This window comes from Lonchura striata, chromosome 35, assembly GCF_046129695.1.
Source record: "Lonchura striata isolate bLonStr1 chromosome 35, bLonStr1.mat, whole genome shotgun sequence".
NCBI classification, from domain to species: Eukaryota; Metazoa; Chordata; class Aves; order Passeriformes; family Estrildidae; genus Lonchura; species Lonchura striata.
The window spans coordinates 489874-510093 of NC_134637.1; the positions used below are offsets into that span (position 1 = coordinate 489874).

At 53.6% G+C, this 20220-nt stretch overlaps 1 protein-coding gene across 1 annotated transcript; it reads right to left on the reverse strand.

Moving 5' to 3' along the window:
* Positions 1-906: 906 nt before the first annotated feature.
* PRSS8 (serine protease 8) lies at positions 907-18690 on the reverse strand. Its single transcript, XM_077789542.1, has 8 exons — positions 18618-18690; positions 11452-11514; positions 9909-10071; positions 7171-7481; positions 2689-2765; positions 2515-2586; positions 1335-1602; positions 907-1025 (listed from the first exon to the last, which is right to left on the reverse strand). Exons 1-8 carry the CDS (start codon positions 18688-18690, stop codon positions 907-909), a joined length of 1146 nt encoding a protein of 381 aa, XP_077645668.1.
* Positions 18691-20220: the final 1530 nt, after the last annotated feature.

The window sequence follows — 20220 nt, forward strand, 5'->3', positions numbered from 1 at the left end:
TTCCACCCCAAAACCCAACCCAGAACCCCCAAATTTTGCCCTTTTCACCCCAAAACAAGGACCAGGACCCCAAAATCTGTCGTTTTCACCCCAAATCAAGGGGCAGCACCCCAAATTTTTGCCCTTTTCACCCCAAAACGAGAACCAGGACCCCAAAATCTGTTGTTTTCACCCCAAAACGAGGCCCACGACCCCGATTTTTGCCCTTTTCACCCCAAAACAAGAACCAGGACCCCAATTTTTACCCTTTTCACCCCTAAACGAGGACCAGGACCCCAATTTTTACCCTTTTCACCCCAAAATGAGGCCCACGCCCCCGATTTTTGCCCTTTTCACCCCAAAAGCAGCAACAGGACCCCGATTTTTACCCTTTTCACCCCAAAAGCAGCAACAGGACCCCGATTTTTGCCATTTTCACCCCAAAACAAGAACCAGGACCCCAATTTTTACCCTTTTCACCCCGAAACGAGGCCCACGACCCCGATTTTTACCCTTTTCACCCCAAAACGAGAACCAGGACCCCAATTTTTACCCTTTTCACCCCAAAAGCAGCAACAGGACCCCAATTTTTGCCCTTTTCACCCCAAAAGCAGCAGCAGGACCCCGATTTTTACCCTTTTCACCCCAAAAGCAGCAACAGGACCCCGATTTTTACCCTTTTCACCCCAAAAGCAGCAACAGGACCCCAATTTTTGCCCTTTTCACCCCAAAAGCAGCAGCAGGACCCCGATTTTTACCCTTTTCACCCCAAAAGCAGCAACAGGACCCCGATTTTTGCCCTTTTCACCCCAAAAGCAGCAACAGGACCCCGATTTTTGCCATTTTCACCCCAAAACAAGAACCAGGACCCCGATTTTTGCCCTTTTCACCCCAAAAGCAGCAACAGGACCCCGATTTTTGCCCTTTTCACCCCCGAATGAGGCCCACGCCCCCGATTTTTACCCTTTTCACCCCAAAAGCAGCAACAGGACCCCGATTTTTGCCGTTTTCACCCCAAAACGAGGCCCACGCCCCCGATTTTTGCCCTTTTCACCCCAAAACAAGAACCAGGACCCCAATTTTTACCCTTTTCACCCCGAACGAGGCCCACGCCCCCGATTTTTGCCCTTTTCACCCCAAAACGAGGCCCACGCCCCCGATTTTTGCCCTTTTCACCCCAAAAGCAGCAACAGGACCCCGATTTTTGCCCTTTTCACCCCAAAACAAGAACCAGGACCCCAATTTTTGCCCTTTTCACCCCAAAAGCAGCAGCAGCAGCAGCGCCCCCAGCAGCAGCCCCGGCGTCCCCCCCGCTGCCGCCCCCGTCCCCCCGGGGTCCCCGGCCGGGTGGGGACCCAGCGGGCGCGGCCAGCCCGGGGGGGGCTCCCCGAAATCGCAGGGGTCCCCGGGGGGCTCGGGGACCTCGGGGACATCGTTGGGGACATCGGGGGGGTGGCCCGGGGCCAGCTCGGGGACGAGGGACAGGATCCAGGAGAGGTGGGGGGACACCCCCGTGTAGACCCCCGGGCGGCCGGGGACCCCGCAGGCGTCGCCCCAGCTGACCACGCCCGCCAGGTGCCAGGTGCCACCCAGCTGGCAGGTGAGGGGACCCCCGGAGTCGCCCTGGGGACAGAGGGGACATTTGGGGACACTGAGGGGATTGGGGGGATTGGGGACATCAATGGGACATTTAGGGGATGTGGGACATTGAGGGATTGGGGACATTTGGGGACATTGGGGGGGATTGGGGATATTTGGGGCATTTGGGGACATTAAGGGGATGGGGAATATTGGGGACATTGATGGGATTGGGGGCATTGAGGAGATTGGGGACATTTGGGGGATTTGGGGACATTGGGGGGGATTGGGGACATTGAAGGGATTTGGGGACACCGGGGACATGGAGGGGATTTGGGGACATTGGGGACACGGGGAGGTGACAGCGGCACAGGGGAGGTGACAGTGAGGAGGTGACAGTGAGGAGGTGACACCAGCACAGAGGAGGTGACACCAGCACAGGGGAGGTGACACTGGCACAGGGGAGGTGACACCGGTGACAGAGGGGAGGTGACACCGGTGACAGAGGGGAGGTGACACCGGCACAGGGGAGGTGACAGTGAGAAGGTGACACTGGCACAGGGGAGGTGACACCGGCACAGGGGAGGTGACACTGGTGACACAGGGGAGGTGACAGTGAGAAGGTGACACTGGCACAGGGGAGGTGACACCGGCACAGGGGAGGTGACAGTGAGAAGGTGACACCGGCACAGAGGAGGTGACACTGGCACAGGGGAGGTGACAGTGAGAAGGTGACACCGGCACAGGGGAGGTGACACCGGCACAGAGGAGGTGACAGAGGGGAGGTGACACCGGTGACACAGGGGAGGTGACACCAGCACAGGGGAGGTGACACTGGTGACACAGGGGAGGTGACAGCGGCACAGGGGAGGTGACACTGGCACGGGGGTGGCACAGAGGAGGTGACACTTGACAGAGGGGAGGTGACAGAGGGGAGGTGACAGCGGTGGCACCCACCTGGCAGGCGTCGCGCTGTCCCTGCGGGAGGCCGGCGCAGATGGTGTCGCTGGCGGGTGTCCCCATTGTCCCCTCGGCTGTCCCCGCTGTCCCCAGGGCTGTCCCCGCTGTCCCCAGGGCTGTCCCCGCTGTCCCCAGGGCTGTCCCCAGGGCTGTCCCCGCTGTCCCCAGGGCGTACAGGCAGCGGCAGTGGCGCTGGCTCAGCAGGGGCACCTCCAGCTGCTGCAGCGTCTTGGGGGGTGGCAGTGGCACTGTGGGGACAGCGCTGTCACCTCCCTGTCACCTCGGTGTCACCTTGGTGTCACCTCGGTGTCCCCAGCCCTGTCCTGGTGTCACCTCGGTGTCCCCAAGCCTGTCCTGGTCACTGCAGGGTCACCTCGGTGTCCCCAGCCCTGTCCTGGTCACCTCAGTGTCACCTCGGTGTCACCTCGGTGTCCCCAGCCCTGTCCTGGTCACCTCGGTGTCCCCAAGCCTGTCCTGGGGTCACCCCGATGTCCCCAACCCTGTCCTGGTCACCTCAGGGTCACCTCGGTGTCCCCAACCCTGTCCTGGTCACCTCGGTGTCACCTCGGTGTCACCTCGGTGTCCCCAACCCTGTCCTGGTCACCTCGGTGTCACCTTGGTGTCACCTTGGTGTCCCCAGCCCTGTCCTGGTCACTGCAGGGACAGCGCTGTCACCTCCCTGTCACCTCAGTGTCACCCCAATGTCCCCAGCCCTGTCCTGGTCACCTCAGTGTCACCTCGGTGTCACCTTGGTGTCCCCAAGCCTGTCCTGGGGTCACCTTGGTGTCCCCAAGCCCATCCTGGTCACCTCAGGGTCACCTCAATGTCCCCAAGCCTGTCCTGGTCACTGCAGGGACAGCGCTGTCACCTCCCTGTCACCTTGGTGTCCCCAAGCCTGTCCTGATCACCTCGGTGTCACCTCGGTGTCCCCAAGCCTGTCCTGGTCACTGCGGGGACAGCGCTGTCACCTCCCTGTCACCTCGGTGTCACCTCGGTGTCACCTCACAGCCCTGTCCTGGTCACCTCAGTGTCACCTCGGTGTCACCTCGGTGTCCCCAAGCCTGTCCTGGTCACTGCAGGGTCACCTCAGTGTCCCCAGCCCTGTCCTGGTCACCTCAGTGTCACCTCGGTGTCACCTCGGTGTCCCCAGCCCTGTCCTGGTCACCTCGGTGTCCCCAAGCCTGTCCTGGGGTCACCCCAATGTCCCCAACCCTGTCCTGGTCACCTTCAGGGTCACCTCGGTGTCCCCAAGCCCATCCTGGTCACCTCGGTGTCCCCAACCCTGTCCTGGTCACTGCAGGGACAGCGCTGTCACCTCCCTGTCACCTTGGTGTCCCCAACCCTGTCCTGGTCACCTCGGTGTCACCGCAGGGTCACCTCGGTGTCCCCAGCCCTGTCCTGGTCACCTCAGGGTCATCTCCCTGTCCCCAGCCCTGTCCTGGGGTCACTGTGGTGTCACCTCAGTGTCCCCAAGGCTGTCCCCAATGTCCCCAGTGATGTCCCAAGGATGTCCCCAATGTCCCAAATCCCTCCCAATGTCCTCAAGGCTGTCCCCAATGTCCCCAAGGATGTCCCCAAGGATGTCCCCAGCGTCCAAAATCCCTGCCAATATCCCCAACGATGTCCCCAATGTCCCCAGGATGTCCCCAGTGATCCCAAGACTGTCCCCAAGGATGTCCCCAGTCATCCCAAGGATGTCCCCAATGATCCCAAGGATGTCCCCAATGTCCCAAATCCCCCACAACGATGTCCCCAGCGTCCCAAATTCCTCCCAATGTCCCAGTGATGTCCCCAATGATCCCAACGATGTCTCCAATGATCCCAAGGATGTCCCCAAGGTCCCAAAAGTCCCAAATCCCCCTCAATGATGTCCCCAATGATCCCAAGGATGATCCCAAGGATGTCCCCAATGACCCCAAGGATGTCCCCAATGTCCCCAAGGCTGTCCCCAGTGATCCCAAGGATGATCCCAACGATGTCCCCAATGTCCCCCAGGCCGTCCCCGCTGCCACCCACCGGCGGTGCGCACGTGTCCCCATCCGGTGACGGTGCAGTTGGTGCCGGGGGCGAAGGCCACGCCGGCGCCGGGGACGCGTCCCCAAGGATGTCCCCAACGTCCCAGATCCCTCCCAGTGTCCCCAAGGATGTCCCCAACGTCCCAAATCCCTCCCAGTGTCCCCAAGGATGTTCCAATGGTCCCAATGATGTCCCCAGTGGTGTCCCCAGTGATCCCAAGGATGTCCCCAATGTCCAAAATGTCCCAAATCCCCCTCAATGATGTCCCCAATGATCCCAAGGATGTCCCCAATGACCCCAACGATGTCCCCAATGTCTCAGTGATGTCCCCAATGATCCCAACAATGTCCCCAATGACCCCAACGATGTCCCCAATGTCCCCAGTGATGTTCCAATGATCCCAACGATGTCCCCAATGATCCCAAGGATGTCCCCAATGTCCCAAACCCCCCACAACGATGTCCCCAGCATCCCAAATCCCTCCCAATGTCCCCAATGATGTCCCCAATGTCTCAGTGATGTCCCCAATGTCCCCAGGATGTCCCCAATGATCTCAAGGATGATCCCAATGATGTCCCCAATGACCCCAACGATGTCCCCAATGTCTCAGTGATGTCCCCAATGATCCCAATGATGTCCCCAATGTCCCCAAGGCTGTCCCCAATGGTCCCAACGATGTCCCCAATGACCCCAATGATGTCCCCAATGTCCCAGTGATGTCCCCAATGATCCCAATGATGTCCCCAATGATCCCAACGATGTCCCCAATGTCTCAGTGATGTCCCCAATGATCCCAAGGATGTCCCCAATGATCCCAACGATGTCCCCAATGTCCCCAAGGCTGTCCCCAATGTCCCCAGGATGTCCCCAACGATCCCAACGATGTCCCCAATGATCCCAACGATGTCCCCAATGACCCCAATGATGTCCCCAATGTCCCAATGATGTCCCCAATGTCCCAGGCTGTCCCCAATGACCCCAGGCTGTCCCCAATGATCCCAAGGCTGTCCCCAAGGTCCCAAAAGTCCCAAATCCCCCTCAATGATGTCCCCAATGATCCCAACGATGTCCCCAATGTCTCAGTGATGTCCCCAATGATCCCAACGATGTCCCCAATGCCCCCAAGGATGTCCCCAAGGATGTCCCCAATGTCCCAAACCCCCCACAACGATGTCCCCAGGCCGTCCCCGCTGCCACCCACCGGCGGTGCGCACGTGTCCCCATCCGGTGACGGTGCAGTTGGTGCCGGGGGCGAAGGCCACGCCGGCGCCGGGGACGCGTCCCCAAGGATGTCCCCAGTGATCCCAATGATGTCCCCAATGATCCCAAGGATGTCCCCAATGTCCCCAGGATGTCCCCAATGATCTCAAGGATGTCCCCAATGTCTCAGTGATGTCCCCAATGTCCCCAGGATGTCCCCAATGATCTCAAGGATGATCCCAATGATGTCCCCAATGATCCCAAGGCTGTCCCCAATGAGGCCAAGGATGTCCCCAATGATCCCAACGATGTCCCCAATGTCTCAGTGATGTCCCCAATGATCCCAACAATGTCCCCAATGATCCCAAGGATGTCCCCAATGACCCCAAGGCTGTCCCCAGTGGTCCCAAGGATGTCCCCAATGATCCCAACGATGTCCCCAATGATCCCAAGGATGTCCCCAATGTCCCAAATCCCTCCCAATGTCCTCAGTGATGTCCCCAATGATCCCAACGATGTCCCCAATGTCCCCAGGACGTCCCCGCTGCCACCCACCGGCGGTGCGCACGTGTCCCCATCCGGTGACGGTGCAGTTGGTGCCGGGGGCGAAGGCCACGCCGGCGCCGGGGACGCGTCCCCAAGGATGTCCCCAACGTCCCAAATCCCTCCCAGTGTCCCCAAGGATGTCCCCAACGTCCCAAATCCCTCCCAGTGTCCCCAAGGATGTTCCAATGGTCCCAATGATGTCCCCAGTGGTGTCCCCAGTGATCCCAAGGATGTCCCCAATGTCCAAAATGTCCCAAATCCCCCTCAATGATGTCCCCAATGATCCCAAGGATGTCCCCAATGTTGTCCCAATGATCCCAACGATGTCCCCAATGTCCCCAATCCCCCACAACGATGTCCCCAATGATCCCAAGGCTGTCCCCAATGACCCCAAGGATGTCCCCAATGTCCCCAGGATGTCCCCAATGTCCCCGAGGCTGTCCCCAATGATCCCAAGGATGTCCCCAATGTCCCCAAGGCTGTCCCCAATGATCCCAATGATGTCCCCAATGTCCCCAATCTCCCACAACGATGTCCCAAATGTCCCCAAGGCTGTCCCCAGTGATCCCAAGGATGTCCCCAATGTCCCAAACCCCCCACAACGATGTCCCCAGCATCCCAAATCCCTCCCAATGTCCCCAACGATGTCCCCAATGATCCCAACGATGTCCCCAATGTCCCCAGTGATGTTCCAATGATCCCAATGATGTCCCCAATGACCCCAAGGCTGTCCCCAATGATCCCAACAATGTCCCCAATGATCCCAAGGCTGTCCCCAATGATCCCAAGGATGTCCCCAATGTCCCAAATCCCTCCCAATGTCCTCAGTGATGTCCCCAATGATCCCAACGATGTCCCCAATGTCCCCAGGCCGTCCCCGCTGCCACCCACCGGCGGTGCGCACGTGTCCCCATCCGGTGACGGTGCAGTTGGTGCCGGGGGCGAAGGCCACGCCGGCGCCGGGGACGCAGACGGGCCGGACGAGGCGCGAGGGGCTGGCGGGGGGGTCCAGCCGGGCCAGCGCCAGGTCCCCGGCCACGTCACCGGTGTCACCGTTGTCACCGTCGGTGTCACCGGTGTCACCGTCGCGGTAGGCCGGGTGCCGCGCCACCCAGGCCACGGCGCGGACCTGCGCGTCCGGCGGCGGCGCCAGCAGCTGCAGCACCCCCAGGGTCACCCGGTACTCGGGGAGGGGGTTCTCCCTGCGGGGGATTTTGGGGGTTTTGGGGATTTTTGGGGATTTTTGGGGATTTTTGGGGATTTTTTTGGGATTTTTGGGGATTTTTGGAGATTTTTTGGGGATTTTTTGGGGATTTTTGGGGATTTTTTGGGGATTTTTGGGGGGTTTGGGGTCGAGAATTGGGGTTTTGGGGTTCTTTGGGTGGGATTTTGGGGAGATTTGGGGTCAGGATTTGGGGTTTTTGGGGGGATTTGGGGTTCCTGGAGGGGTCACCCGGTACTCGGGGAGGGGATTCTCCCTGTGGGGGATTTTGGGGGATTTTGGGGGTTTTTGGGGATTTTTGGGGGGTTTGGGGTCGAGAATTGGGGATTTGGGGTCAGGATTTGGGGTTTTTGGGGGGATTTGGGGTCAGGATTTGGGTTTTTGGGGGGATTTGGGGTCAGGATTTGGGGTTTTTGGGGGGATTTGGGGTCAGGATTTGGGGTTTTTGGGGTCAGGATTTGGGGTTTTTGGGGGGTTTTGGGGTCAGGATTTGGGGTTCCTGGAGGAGTCACCCGGTACTCGGGGAGGGGGTTCTCCCTGCGGGGGATTTTGGGGATTTTTGGGGATTTTGGGGATTTTTGGGGGGTTTGGGGTCGAGAATTGGGGATTGGGGGTCAGGATTTGGGGTTTTTGGGGGGATTTGGGGTCAGGATTTGGGACTCCTGGAGGAGTCACCCGGTACTCGGGGAGGGGGTTCTCCCTGTGGGGGGATTTTGGGGATTTTTGGGGATTTTTGGGGATTTTGGGTTTTTTTGGGGGGTTTGGAGTCAGGATTTGGGGTTTTGGGGTTCTTTGGGGGGGATTTTGGGGAGATTTGGGGTCTGGATTTGGGGTTCCTGGAGGGGTCACCCGGTACTTGGGGAGGGGATTCTCCCTGTGGGGGATTTTGGGGGATTTTGGGGATTTTTGGGGATTTTTGGGGGTTTGGGGTCGAGAATTGGGGTTTTGGGGTCAGGATTTGGGGATTTGGGGGGGATTTGGGGGGTTTGGGGTCGAGAATTGGGGATTTGGGGTCAGGATTTGGGGATTTGGGGTTCTTTGGGGAGGATTTTGGGTTTTTTGGGGGGTTTGGGGTCGGGATTTGGGGTTTTGGGGGGGATTTGGGGTCAGGATTTGGGGTTCCTGGAGGGGTCACATTTGGGTTATATTTTTTGCTATTTCAGGGTAATTTCGGGTCCATTTTCTGGCTGTCCCAGGGTGACTTTGGGGCCCTTTTTGGGGTGATTTCGGGGTGATTTTGGGCCTATCTCAGGACACATTTGGAGTTTTTTTTTTTGCTATTTCAGGGTAATTTCGGGTCCATTTTCTGGCTGTCCCAGGGTGATTTTGGGGGGGTTTTTTGGGGTGATTTCAGGGTGATTTTGGGGTAATTTCTGGGGTGATTTCAGGGTGATTTTGGGGCTCTCTCAGGACACATTTTGGGTATTTTTTTGCTATTTCAGGGTAATTTCGGGTCCATTTTCTGGCTGTCCCAGGGTGACTTTGGGGCCATTTTTGGGGTGATTTCAGGGTGATTTTGGGCCTATCTCAGGACACATTTGGAGTATTTTTTTTTGCTATTTCAGGGTAATTTCGGGTCCATTTTCTGGCTGTCCCAGGGTGATTTTGGGGTGATTTTGGGGCTATATCAGGGTACATTTGGGGCATATTTTTGGCTATTTCAGGACCATTTTCTGGCTACCCCAGGGTGATTTTGGGGCCGTTTTTGGGGCGGTTTTGGGGTGATTTTGGGACACATTTGGGGCATATTTTTGGCTATTTCAGGGTAATTTCGGGTCCATTTTCTGGCTGTCCCAGAGTGATTTTGGGGCCGTTTTTTGGGGTGATTTCAGGGTGATTTTGGGCCTATCTCAGGGCACATTTGGGTTATATTTTTTGCTATCTCAGGGTAATTTCGGGTCCGTTTTCTGGCCGTCCCAGGGTGACTTTGGGGCTGTTTTTGGGGTGATTTCAGGGTGATTTTGGGCCTATCTCAGGGCACATTTGGGATATATTTTTGGCTATCTCAGCGTAATTTCGGGTCCATTTTCTGGCTGTCCCAGGCTGACTTTGGGGTGATTTCTGGGGTGATTTCAGGGTGATTTTGGGGTGATTTCTGGGGTGATTTCAGGGTGATTTTGGGCCTATCTCAGGGTACATTTGGGGCATATTTTTGGCTATCTCAGCGTAATTTCAGGTCCATTTTCTGGCCGTCCCAGGGTGATTTTGGGGCCGTTTTTGGGGTGATTTCAGGGTGATTTTGGGCCTATCTCAGGGTAAATTTTATGGTATTTTTGGGCCTATCTCAGGACACATTTTGGGTATTTTTTTTGCTATCTCAGCGTAATTTCGGGTCCATTTTCTGGCCGTCCCAGGGTGTTTTTGGGCCGTTTTTTGGGGTGATTTCGGGCAGAACGGGGTCACTCACGGCGGGAAGCAGTGGGCGGCCGTCAGCACCCAGGCCGGGGCGATCAGGGCGCCGCCGCAGACGTGGCGGCCCCGGAAGGCGACGCTGACGGTCCAGGGCCACTGACCCTCCTGGGCGCCCGCGCCGCCCACCACGCGCCGGAGCACCGGGGTCCCGCACGGCACTGAAGGGGTTAAAGGGGTTTGGATAGGCCCCAAAAATTTGGGATTCTGGGGAAAAAAGGAGTCCCCAAAAATTTGGGATTCTGGGGAAAAAAGGAGTCCCCAAAAATTTGGGATTCTGGGGAAAAAAGAGCCCTGAAAATTTGGGATTTGGGGGTTGAAGGTGTCCCCAAAAATTTGGGATTTTGGGGAAAAAAAGAGCCCTGAAAATTTGGGATTTTGGGTTTGAAGGAATCCCCAAAAATTTGGGATTTAGGGGTAGAAGAGGACCCAAAAATGGGATTTTGGGGTTAAAGGAGTCCTCAAAATTTGGGATTTAGGGGTAGAAGAGAACCCAAAAATGGGATTTGGGGGTTAAAGGAGTCCTGCATGGCACTGAAGGGGTTAAAGGGGTTAAAGGGGTGAGGGGGACCCCAAAAAAATCCCCCCGACCCAATTCGGGGCAGCCCCCCCTCGACATGCCGGAGAATCGGGGTCCCGCACGGCACTGAAGGGGTTAAAGGGGTTCGGATAGGCCCCAAAAATTTGGGATTTTGGGGAAAAAAGAGCCCTGAAAATTGGGGATTTTGGGGTTAAAAGGAGTCCCTATAAATGGGGTTAAAGGGGTTTGGATAGGCCCCAAAAATTTGGGATTTTGGGGAAAAAAGAGCCCTGAAAATGTGGGATTTGGGGGTTAAAGGAGTCCCCAAAAATTTGGGATTTAGGGGTAGAAGAGGACCCAAAAATGGGATTTGGGGGTTAAAGGAGTCCTCAAAATTTGGGATTTAGGGGTAGAAGAGAACCCAAAAATGGGATTTTGGGGTTAAAGGAGTCCTGCACGGCACTGAAGGGGTTAAAGGGGTTAAAGGGGTGAGGGGGACCCCAAAAAAATCCCCCCGACCCAATTCGGGGCAGCCCCCCCTCGACGCGCCGGAGAATCGGGGTCCCGCACGGCACTGAAGGGGTTAAAGGGGTTTGGGTAGGCCCCAAAAATTTGGGATTTTGGGGAAAAAAGAGCCCTGAAAATAGGGGATTTTGGGGTTAAAAGGAGTCCCTATAAATGGGGTTAAAGGGGTCCCACACGGCACTGAAGGGGTTAAAGGGGTTTGGATAGGCCCCAAAAATTTGGGATTTTGGGGAAAAAAGAGTCACCAAAAAATTAGGGTTTTGGGGTAAAAAGAAGACCCAAAAAATTGGGATTTTGGGGTAAAAAGAGGACTGAAAAATGGGATTTTGGGGTTAAAGGAGTCCTCAAAATTTGGGATTTAGGGGTAGAAGAGAACCCAAAAATGGGATTTTGGGGTTAAAGGAGTCCTGCACGGCACTGAAGGGGTTAAAGGGGTTAAAGGGGTGAGGGGGTCCCCAAAAAAATCCCCCCGACCCAATTCGGGGCAGCCCCCCACTCCACCCCTCCTGGGCGCCCGCGCCGCCCACCACGCGCCGGAGCACCGGGGTCCCGCACGGCACTGAAGGGGTTAAAGGGGTTTGGATAGGCCCCAAAAATTTGGGATTTTGGGGAAAAAAGAGCCTTGAAAATTTTGGATTTTGGGGGTTGAAGGAATCCCCAAAAAATTGGGATTTTGGGTAAAAAGAGGACTGAAAATTGGGGATTTGGGGGTTAAAGGAATCCCCAAAAATTTGGGATTTAGGGGTAGAAGGGAACCCAAAAATGGGAATTTGGGGTTAAAGGAGTCCTGCACGGCACTGAAGGGGTTAAAGGGGTTCAAATAGTCCCCAAAAATTTGGGATTTTGGGGAAAAAAAGAGTCACCAAAAAATTAGGGTTTTGGGGTAAAAAGAAGACCCAAAAAATTGGGATTTTGGGGTAAAATGAGGACCCAAAAATGGGATTTTGGGGTTAAAGGAGTCCCGCACGGCACTGAAGGGGTTAAAGGGGTTCGGATAGGCCCCAAAAATTTGGGATTTTGGGGAAAAAAGAGCCTTGAAAATTTTGGATTTTGGGGGTTGAAGGTGTCCCCAAAAAATTGGGATTTTGGGTAAAAAGAGGACTGAAAAATGGGATTTTGGGGTTTGAAGGTGTCCCCAAAAAATTGGGATTTTGGGTAAAAAGAGGACTGAAAAATGGGATTTTGGAGTTAAAGCAATCCCCAAAAATTTGGCAATTTTGGGGGAAAAAAGAGCCTTGAAAATTTGGGATTTTGGGGTTAAAGGAATCCCCAAAAATTTGGGATTTAGGGGTAAAAGAGGACCCAAAAATGGGATTTTGGGATTAAAGGGGTCCCGCACGGCACTGAAGGGGTTAAAGGGGTTCGGATAGGCCCCAAAATTTTGGGATTTTGGGGAAAAAAGGAGTCACCAAAAATTTGGGATTTTGGGGTTAAAAGGAGTCCCTATAAATGGGGTTAAAGGGGTCCCGCACGGCACTGAAGGGGTTAAAGGGGTTTGGATAGTCCCCAAAAATTTGGGATTTTGGGGAAAAAAGAGCCCTGAAAATTTGGGATTTTGGGGAAAAAAGAAGACCCAAAAAATTGGGATTTTGGGGAAAAAGAGGACTGAAAATTGGGGATTTGGGGGTTAAAGGAATCCCCTAAAATTTGGGATTTAGGGGTAGAAAAGGACCCAAAAATGGGATTTTGGGGTTAAAGGAATCCCCAAAAATTTGGCATTTTGGGGAAAAAAGAGCCTTGAAAATTTGGGATTTTGGGGTTAAAGGAATCCCCAAAAATTTGGGATTTAGGGGTAGAAGAGGATCCAAAAATGGGATTTTGGGGTTAAAGGAGTCCCGCACGGCACTGAAGGGGTTAAAGGGGTTCGGATAAGTCCCCAAAAATTTGGGATTTTGGGGAAAAAACTCACCAAAAAATTGGGATTTATGGGTAAAAAGAGCCCTGAAAATTTGGGATTTTGGGGGTTGAAGGTGTCCCCAAAAATTTGGGATTTTGGGTAAAAAGAGGACTGAAAAATGGGATTTTGGGGTTAAAGGGGTCCCGCACGGCACTGAAGGGGTTAAAGGGGTTCAGAGAGTCCCCAAAATTTTGGGATTCTGGGGAAAAAAAAAGTCACCAAAAATGGGATTTTGGGGTTAAAGGAATCCCCAAAAATGGGAATAAATAAATTCCCAAAAATGGGATTTTGGGGTAAAAAGAGCCTCGAAAATGTGGGATTTTGGAGTTAAAGGAACCCCCAAAATTTTGGATTTTTGGGGTTAAAAGGAGTCCCTAAAAATGGGATTAAATCCCAAAATACAGAACCACCCTAAAATATGAGATCATTAAAAAATGGGACCCCCAAAATTGGGACCCCTCCCCTTAAAGAACCCCAAAAAATGAGACCCCTCCCCTTAAAAAAAACTAAAATGAGACCCCCAAATTCGGGACCCCTCCCCTTAAAAAAAATCTAAAAATGGGACCTCTCCCCTTAAAAAAAACCCAAATTTGGGACCCCTCCCCTTAAAAAAAAAAACAAAATGGGACCCCCAAATTCGGGACCCCTCCCCTTAAAAAAAACTAAAAATGGGACCTGTCCCCTTAAAAAAACCCCAAATTTGGGACCCCTCCCCTTAAAAAAAAACAACAAAATGGGATCCCCAAAAATGGGACCCCTCCCCTAAAGAACCCCAAAAATGAGACCCCCAAAATTGGGACCCCTCCCCTAAAGAACCCCAAAAATGAGACCCCCAAAATTGGGACCCCTCCCCTTAAAGAACCCCAAAAATGGGACCCCCAAAAATGGGACCCCACCCCTTAAAGATCCCCAAAAATGGGACCCCCACCCCTTTAATAACCCCAAAAATGGGACCCCCAAAAATGGGACCCCACCCCTAAAGAACCCCAAAAATGAGACCCCCACCCCTTAAAGATCCCCAAAAATGGGACCCCCAAAAATGGGACCCCACCCCTAAAGAACCCCAAAAATGAGACCCCCAAAAATGGGACCCCTCCCTTTAAATATCCCCAAAAATGGGACCCCACCCCTAAAGAACCCCAAAAATGAGACCCCCAAAAAATGGGACCCCCACCCCTTAAATATCCCCAAAAATGGGACCCCCCACCCCTAAAGAACCCCAAAAATGGGACCCCACCCCTAAAGAACCCCAAAAATGAGACCCCCACCCCTTAAAGATCCCCAAAAATGGGACCCCCACCCCTAAAGATCCCCAAAAATGGGACCCCCAAAAATGGGACCCCACCCCTAAAGACCCCCAAAAATGGGACCCCACCCCTAAAGACCCCCAAAAATGGGACCCCACCCCTAAAGATCCCCAAAAATGGGACCCCACCCCTAAAGAACCCCAAAAATGAGACCCCACCCCTCAGGGCACCCCAAAATTCGGGACCCCCCCTCACCTGTCTCATCCTCCGCTGTCACCCCCCATTGACCTGTGAGGGACAATTAGGGTGATGACGTCAGAGACCCAATTTGGGGATAATTAGGAGGGTGATGACGTCACAACCCCCCCAATTTTGGGGTTCCCCCACCCCCCTCCCCCAAAAAATGAGCTGGCCGGACATCCGGGGCGAGGTGGAAAAACCGGCCACAGGAATGTCACCTGCCCGTGTCACCTGTGCCACCTCCTCCGTGTCACCTGTGGGTCCCAAAATCCTCCCGGACCCCTCAAAACCCAAAATTCCCTCTCAGGTTCTCTCAGAACAACCCCCCCCAAAAAAAATCTTACACCCCAAAACCCAAAACCCCTCAGAATCTCCCCAAACCCCCTCAAAATTTCTCAGAAATGGCCAAATCTCCTCAGAACTCCCCAAAATCCACTCAGATCTCCCCAAAAAGCCTCTCAGGATACCCCAAAATCCAATCAGATCCCCCCAAATCTTGTCAGGATACCCCAAAATCCACTCAGATCCCCCCAAAATCGTTTCAGGATCCCCCAAAATCCAATCAGATCCCCCCAAAATCCTCTCAGGATCCCCCAAAATCCACTCAGATCTCTCCAAAATCCTTTCAGGATCCCCCAAAATCCACTCAGATCCCCCCAAAATCCTTTCAGGATCCCCCAAAATCCACTCAGATCCCCCCAAAATCCTTTCAGGATCCCCCAAAATCCACTCAGATCTCCCCAAATCCTCCCAGGATCCCCCAAAATCCACTCAGATCTCCCCAAATCCTCCCAGGATCCCCCAAAATCCAATCAGATCCCCCCCAAATCTTGTCAGGATCCCCCAAAATCCAATCAGATCCCCCCAAAACCCTTTCAGGATACCCCAAAACCCCCTCAGAACTCCTCAAATTGACCCCAAAACCTCTCAGAACTCCCAAAACCACCTTAAAAGTCCCCGAAAACCTCTCAAATCGCCCCAAAACCCCCAGAGGACCACCCAAAACCCTCTCAGAACCCCCCAAAAACCTCTCAAATCGCCCCAAAACCTCCTGAGAACCCCCCAAAATTCCTCAGAATCCCCCAAAACCCCTCGGAAAACCCCAAATCCTCTCAGATTTCCTCAAATCCCTTCAGACTCCCCCAAATCCCCTCACGATTCCCTCCCAAATCCCTCAAAAATCCCCTAATTCCCCTCAGGACACCCCCAAATCCTCCCAGTCTCCCCAAATCCCCTCAAATCCCCCCAAATTCCCTCAGATTTCCTCAAATCCCCTCAGACTCTCCTTAACCCCCTCAGATTCTCCTTAAAATCCCCTTCACGATTCCCACCGAAATCCCCTCAAAACCTCTCAAAATAAAACCCAAATCCCCTCACGCTCTACTAAATCCCCTCACGATTCCCTCCCAAATCCCATCAAAACACCTCAAAAGTCCCCAAATCCCCTCAGTCTTCCCCAAATCTCCTCCAAAAAAAACCCAAATCCCCTTAAAAAAACCCAAATCCACTCAAAAAAACCCAAATCCACTCAAAAAAAACCCCAAATCCCCTCAGTCTGCCCCAAACCTCCTCAGACTCTCCTTAAAATCACCTCACGATTCCCTCCCAAATCCCATCAAAACACCTCAAAAGTCCCCAAATCCCCTCAGTCTTCCCCAAATCCCCTCAAAAAAACCCCAAATCCCCTTAAAAAACCCCAAATCCCCTTAAAAAACCCCAAATCCCCTTAAAAAAACCCAAATCCACTCAAAAAAAACCCCAAATCCCCTCTGTCTGCCCCAAACCTCCTCAGACTCTCCTTAAAATCCCCTCACGATTCCCTCCCAAATCCCATCAAAACACCTCAAACCCCCCCAAATCTCCTCAGAACCCCCAAAATATCCCAAATCCCCTCAGGACTCCCCAAAATCCTTTCAAACCCCCCCCCAATTCCCTCAGACTCCCATCAAAAAAACCCCAAAAAAAAAAAACACCAAATCCCATCAGACTCTCCTTAATCCCCTCACGATTCCTGCCGAAATCCCTTCGCCATTCCCTGCCAAAAATCCCCTCACAAATCCCCTCAAAACACCTCAAACCCCCCAAAACACCTCAGGACCCCCCAAATCTCCTCAGTCTCTCCTTAACCCCCTCACAATTCTTTCCCAAAACCCCTCAAAAAAACCCAAATCCCCTCAGACTCTCCTCAAAATCCCCTCACGATTCCCGCCGAAATCCCCTCACGAATTTCCACCAAAAACCCCTCAAAAACCCCTAAATCCCCTCAGATTCCCATCAAAACCCCTCAAAATCCCCCAAATCCCCTCAAAGTCCCATCAAACCCCCAAAAATCCCCTCAGTCTCCCCCAAATCCCCTCAGACTCTCCTCAAAATCCCCTCACGATTCCCGCCGAAATCCCCTCACGATTCTCTGCCAAAAAAAACCCTCCAAAACCCCTCAAACAACCCCAAATCCCCTCAAAACGCCCTAAATCCCTTCAAAACCCCCAAAAATCTTTTAAGACACCCCCAAATCCCCTCAGAATTTCCTCAAAATCCCCTCAAAACCCCCCAATTCCCCTCAGACTCTCCTTAACCCCCTCAGGATTCCCGCCAAAATCCCCTCACGATTCTCTGCCAAAAAAAACCCTCAAAAAACCCCAAATCCCCTCAAACACCCCCAAATCCTCTCAAACCCCCCCAAATCCCCTCAAATACCCCCAAATCCCCTCAGATTTTTAACCCCCTCACGATTCCCGCCATAAAACCCCCTCAAAAAACTCCAAATCCCGTCTAATTCACCCAAATCCTCTCAGTCTCCCCCAAATCCCCTCAAAACCCTGCAAATCCCCTCAGACTTTTCCTCAAAATCCCCCCAAAACCCCCAAATCCCCTCAAACTCTCTTTAATTCCCTCACAATTCCCGCTGAAATCCCCTCACAATTCTCTGCCAAAAAAAAAACCTCAAAAAACCCCAAATCCCTCCAAAACCCCCAAATCCCCTCAAACTCTCTTTAACCCCCTCACGATTCCCGCTGAAATCACCTCACGATTCTCTGCCAAAAAAAAAAAACCCACAAAAAACCCCAAATCCCCTCAAAACTCCCTAAAATCCCCTCAAACCCCCCCCCCAAAATCCTTTCATACACCCCCAAATCCCCTCAGACTTTCCTCAAAATCCCCTCAAAACCCCCCAAATCTCCTCAGACTCTCTTTAATCCCCTCAGGATTCCCACCGAAATCCCCTCACTGTTCTCTGCCAAAAAAAAACACTCAAAAAACCCCAAATCCCCTCAAAACCCCCCAAATCCCCTCAGACACCCCAAAATCCCCTCAAACAGCCCCGAATCCCCTCAGACTTTTCCTCAAAATCCCCCCAAATCCCCTCAGACTCTCCTTTATCCTTTCAGGATTCCCACCGAAATCCCCTCATGATTCTCTGCCAAAAAAAAAAATCTCAAAAAACTCCAAATCCCCTCAAAACCTCCCCGAAAATCTCTTCAAAACCCCCTCAAAACCCCCCAAATCCCCTCAGACTTTTCCTCAAAATCCCCTCAAAACCCCCCAAATCCCCTCAGACTCTCCTTTATCCTTTCAGGATTCCCACCGAAATCCCCTCCCTATTCTCTGCCAAAAAAAACACTCAAAAAACTCCAAATCCCCTCAAAACCCCCCAAATCCCCTCAAACCCCCCCCAAAATCCTTTCAGACACCCCCAAATCCCCTCAGACTTTCCTCAAAATCCCCTCAAAACCCCCCAAATCCCCTCAGACTCTCCTTTATCCTTTCAGGATTCCCACCGAAATCCCCTCACTATTCTCTGCCAAAACAACCCCTCAGAAAACCCCAAATCCCCTCAAAACCCCCCAAAATCCCAAAATCCCCTCAAACATCCCCGAATCCCCTCAGCCCTCAAAACCCCCCAAAATCCCAAAATCCCCTCAAACATCCCCGAATCCCCTCAGACTTTTCCTCAAATTCCCCCCCAAATCCCCTCAGACTCTCTTTAATCCCCTCACGATTCCCGCCGAAATCCCCTCACGAATCTCTGCCGAAAAAAAACCTCAAAAAACCCCAAATCCCCTCAAAACCCCCCAAAATCCCCTCAGACACCCCCAAAATCCCTTCAAAACCCCCAAAATCCCTTCAAAACCCCCAAAATCCCCTCAAAACCCCCAAAACCCCTCAAACTCTATAACCCCCTCACGATTTGTGCCAAAATCCCCTCACGATTCTCTGCCAAAAAAAAAACTCAAAAAACCCCAAAATTCCCCAAAATCCCCCCAAACCGCCTCTCACCGCCCGCCACCAGCACCAGAATCAGCAGAATCAGCTCCGGCCGCGCTCCCGGCTCCCGCCGCCGCCTCCTCATCGCTCCTGTGTCACCTTCCTCACCTGCGCCCTCACCTGAGCCTGGCCACGCCCCCTTTACCTGTCCGGAATTCACCATTCCCACCTGAGCCTGGCCACGCCCCCTTTACCTGTTCGGAATTACCTGGGAATGCGCCATTCCTACCTGAGCCTGGCCACGCCCCCTTTACCTGTCCAAAATTCGCCATTCCCACCTGAGCCTGGCCACGCCCCCTTTACCTGTCCGGAATTACCTGGGAATGTGCCATTCCTGAGCCTGGCCACGCCCCCTTTACCTGTCCGGAATTTGCCATTCCCACCTGAGCCTGGCCACGCCCCCTTTACCTGTCTGGAATTTGCCATTCCCACCTGAGCCTGGCCACGCCCCCTTTACCTGTCTGGAATTACCTGGGAATGCACCATTCCTACCTGAGCCTGGCCACGCCCCCTTTACCTGTCTGGAATTACCTGGGAATGCGCCATTCCTACCTGAGCCTGGCCACGCCCCCTTTACCTGTCTGGAATTACCCGGGAATTTGCCATTCCTACCTGAGCCTGGCCACGCCCCCTTTACCTGTCCGGAATTACCTGGGAATTCACCATTCCCACCTGAGCCTGGCCACGCCCCCTTTACCTGTCTGGAATTTGTCCCCTTTTCACCTGAGCGTGGCCACGCCCCATTTACCTGCCTGGAATTCGTCATTCCCACCTGTCCGGAATTCGTCATTCCCACCTGAGCCTGGCCACGCCCCCTTTACCTGTCCGGAATTACCTGGGAATTCACCATTCCCACCTGAGCCTGGCCACGCCCCCTTTACATGTCTGGAATTTGTCCCCTTTTCACCTGAGCGTGGCAACGCCCCATTTACCTGCCTGGAATTCGTCATTCCCACCTGAGCCTGGCCACGCCCCCTTTACCTGTCCGGGATTCACCATTCCCACCTGAGCCTGGCCACGCCCCATTTACCTGTCTGGAATTTGTCCCCTTTTCACCTGAGCGTGGCCACGCCCCATTTACCTGCCTGGAATTCGTCATTCCCACCTGTCTGGAATTCGTCATTCCCACCTGAGCCTGGCCACGCCCCCTTTACCTGTCCGAAATCTTCCCTTTTCACCTGAGGCTGGCCACGCCCCTTTACCTGTCCGGAATTTGCCACGCCCACCCCTCACCTGTGGCCGCAGACACGCCCAGGTTGTCACCTGCACAGGTATTTCCTGTGACTGTACCTGGTCGGGTTCTGCCTTTACCTGGTTGAGTTCTGCCTTTACCTGGCTGAGTTCTGCCTTTACCTGGTTGGGTTCTGCCTTTACCTGGCTGAGTTTTGCCTTCACCTGGTCGAGTTCTACCTTTACCTGGTTTGTTTCTACCTTTACCTGGTCGAGTTCTGCCTTTACCTGGCTGAGTTCTGCCTTTACCTGGTCGAGTTCTGCCTTTACCTGAGTTCTGCCTTTACCTGGTTAAGTTCCGCCTTTACCTGGTCGAGTTCTGCCTTTACCTAGTCAGGTTCTGTTATACCTGGTTGGGTTCTGCCTTTACCTGGTTAAGTTCTAC

Bases quoted from the DNA above. Each gene is read 5' to 3' on its own strand.
- PRSS8 (XM_077789542.1), bottom strand. From the start codon at position 18,690: ATGAGGAGGCGGCGGCGGGAGCCGGGAGCGCGGCCGGAGCTGATTCTG. The intron at 2,766-7,170 runs GTGGGTGGCAGC...CTGTCCCCACAG, and splicing joins GGGACACGTGCGCACCGCCG to TGCCACTGCCACCCCCCAAG. The intron at 2,587-2,688 runs GCCCTGGGGACA...GGGACAGCCGAG, and splicing joins GCCACTGCCGCTGCCTGTAC to GGGACAATGGGGACACCCGC.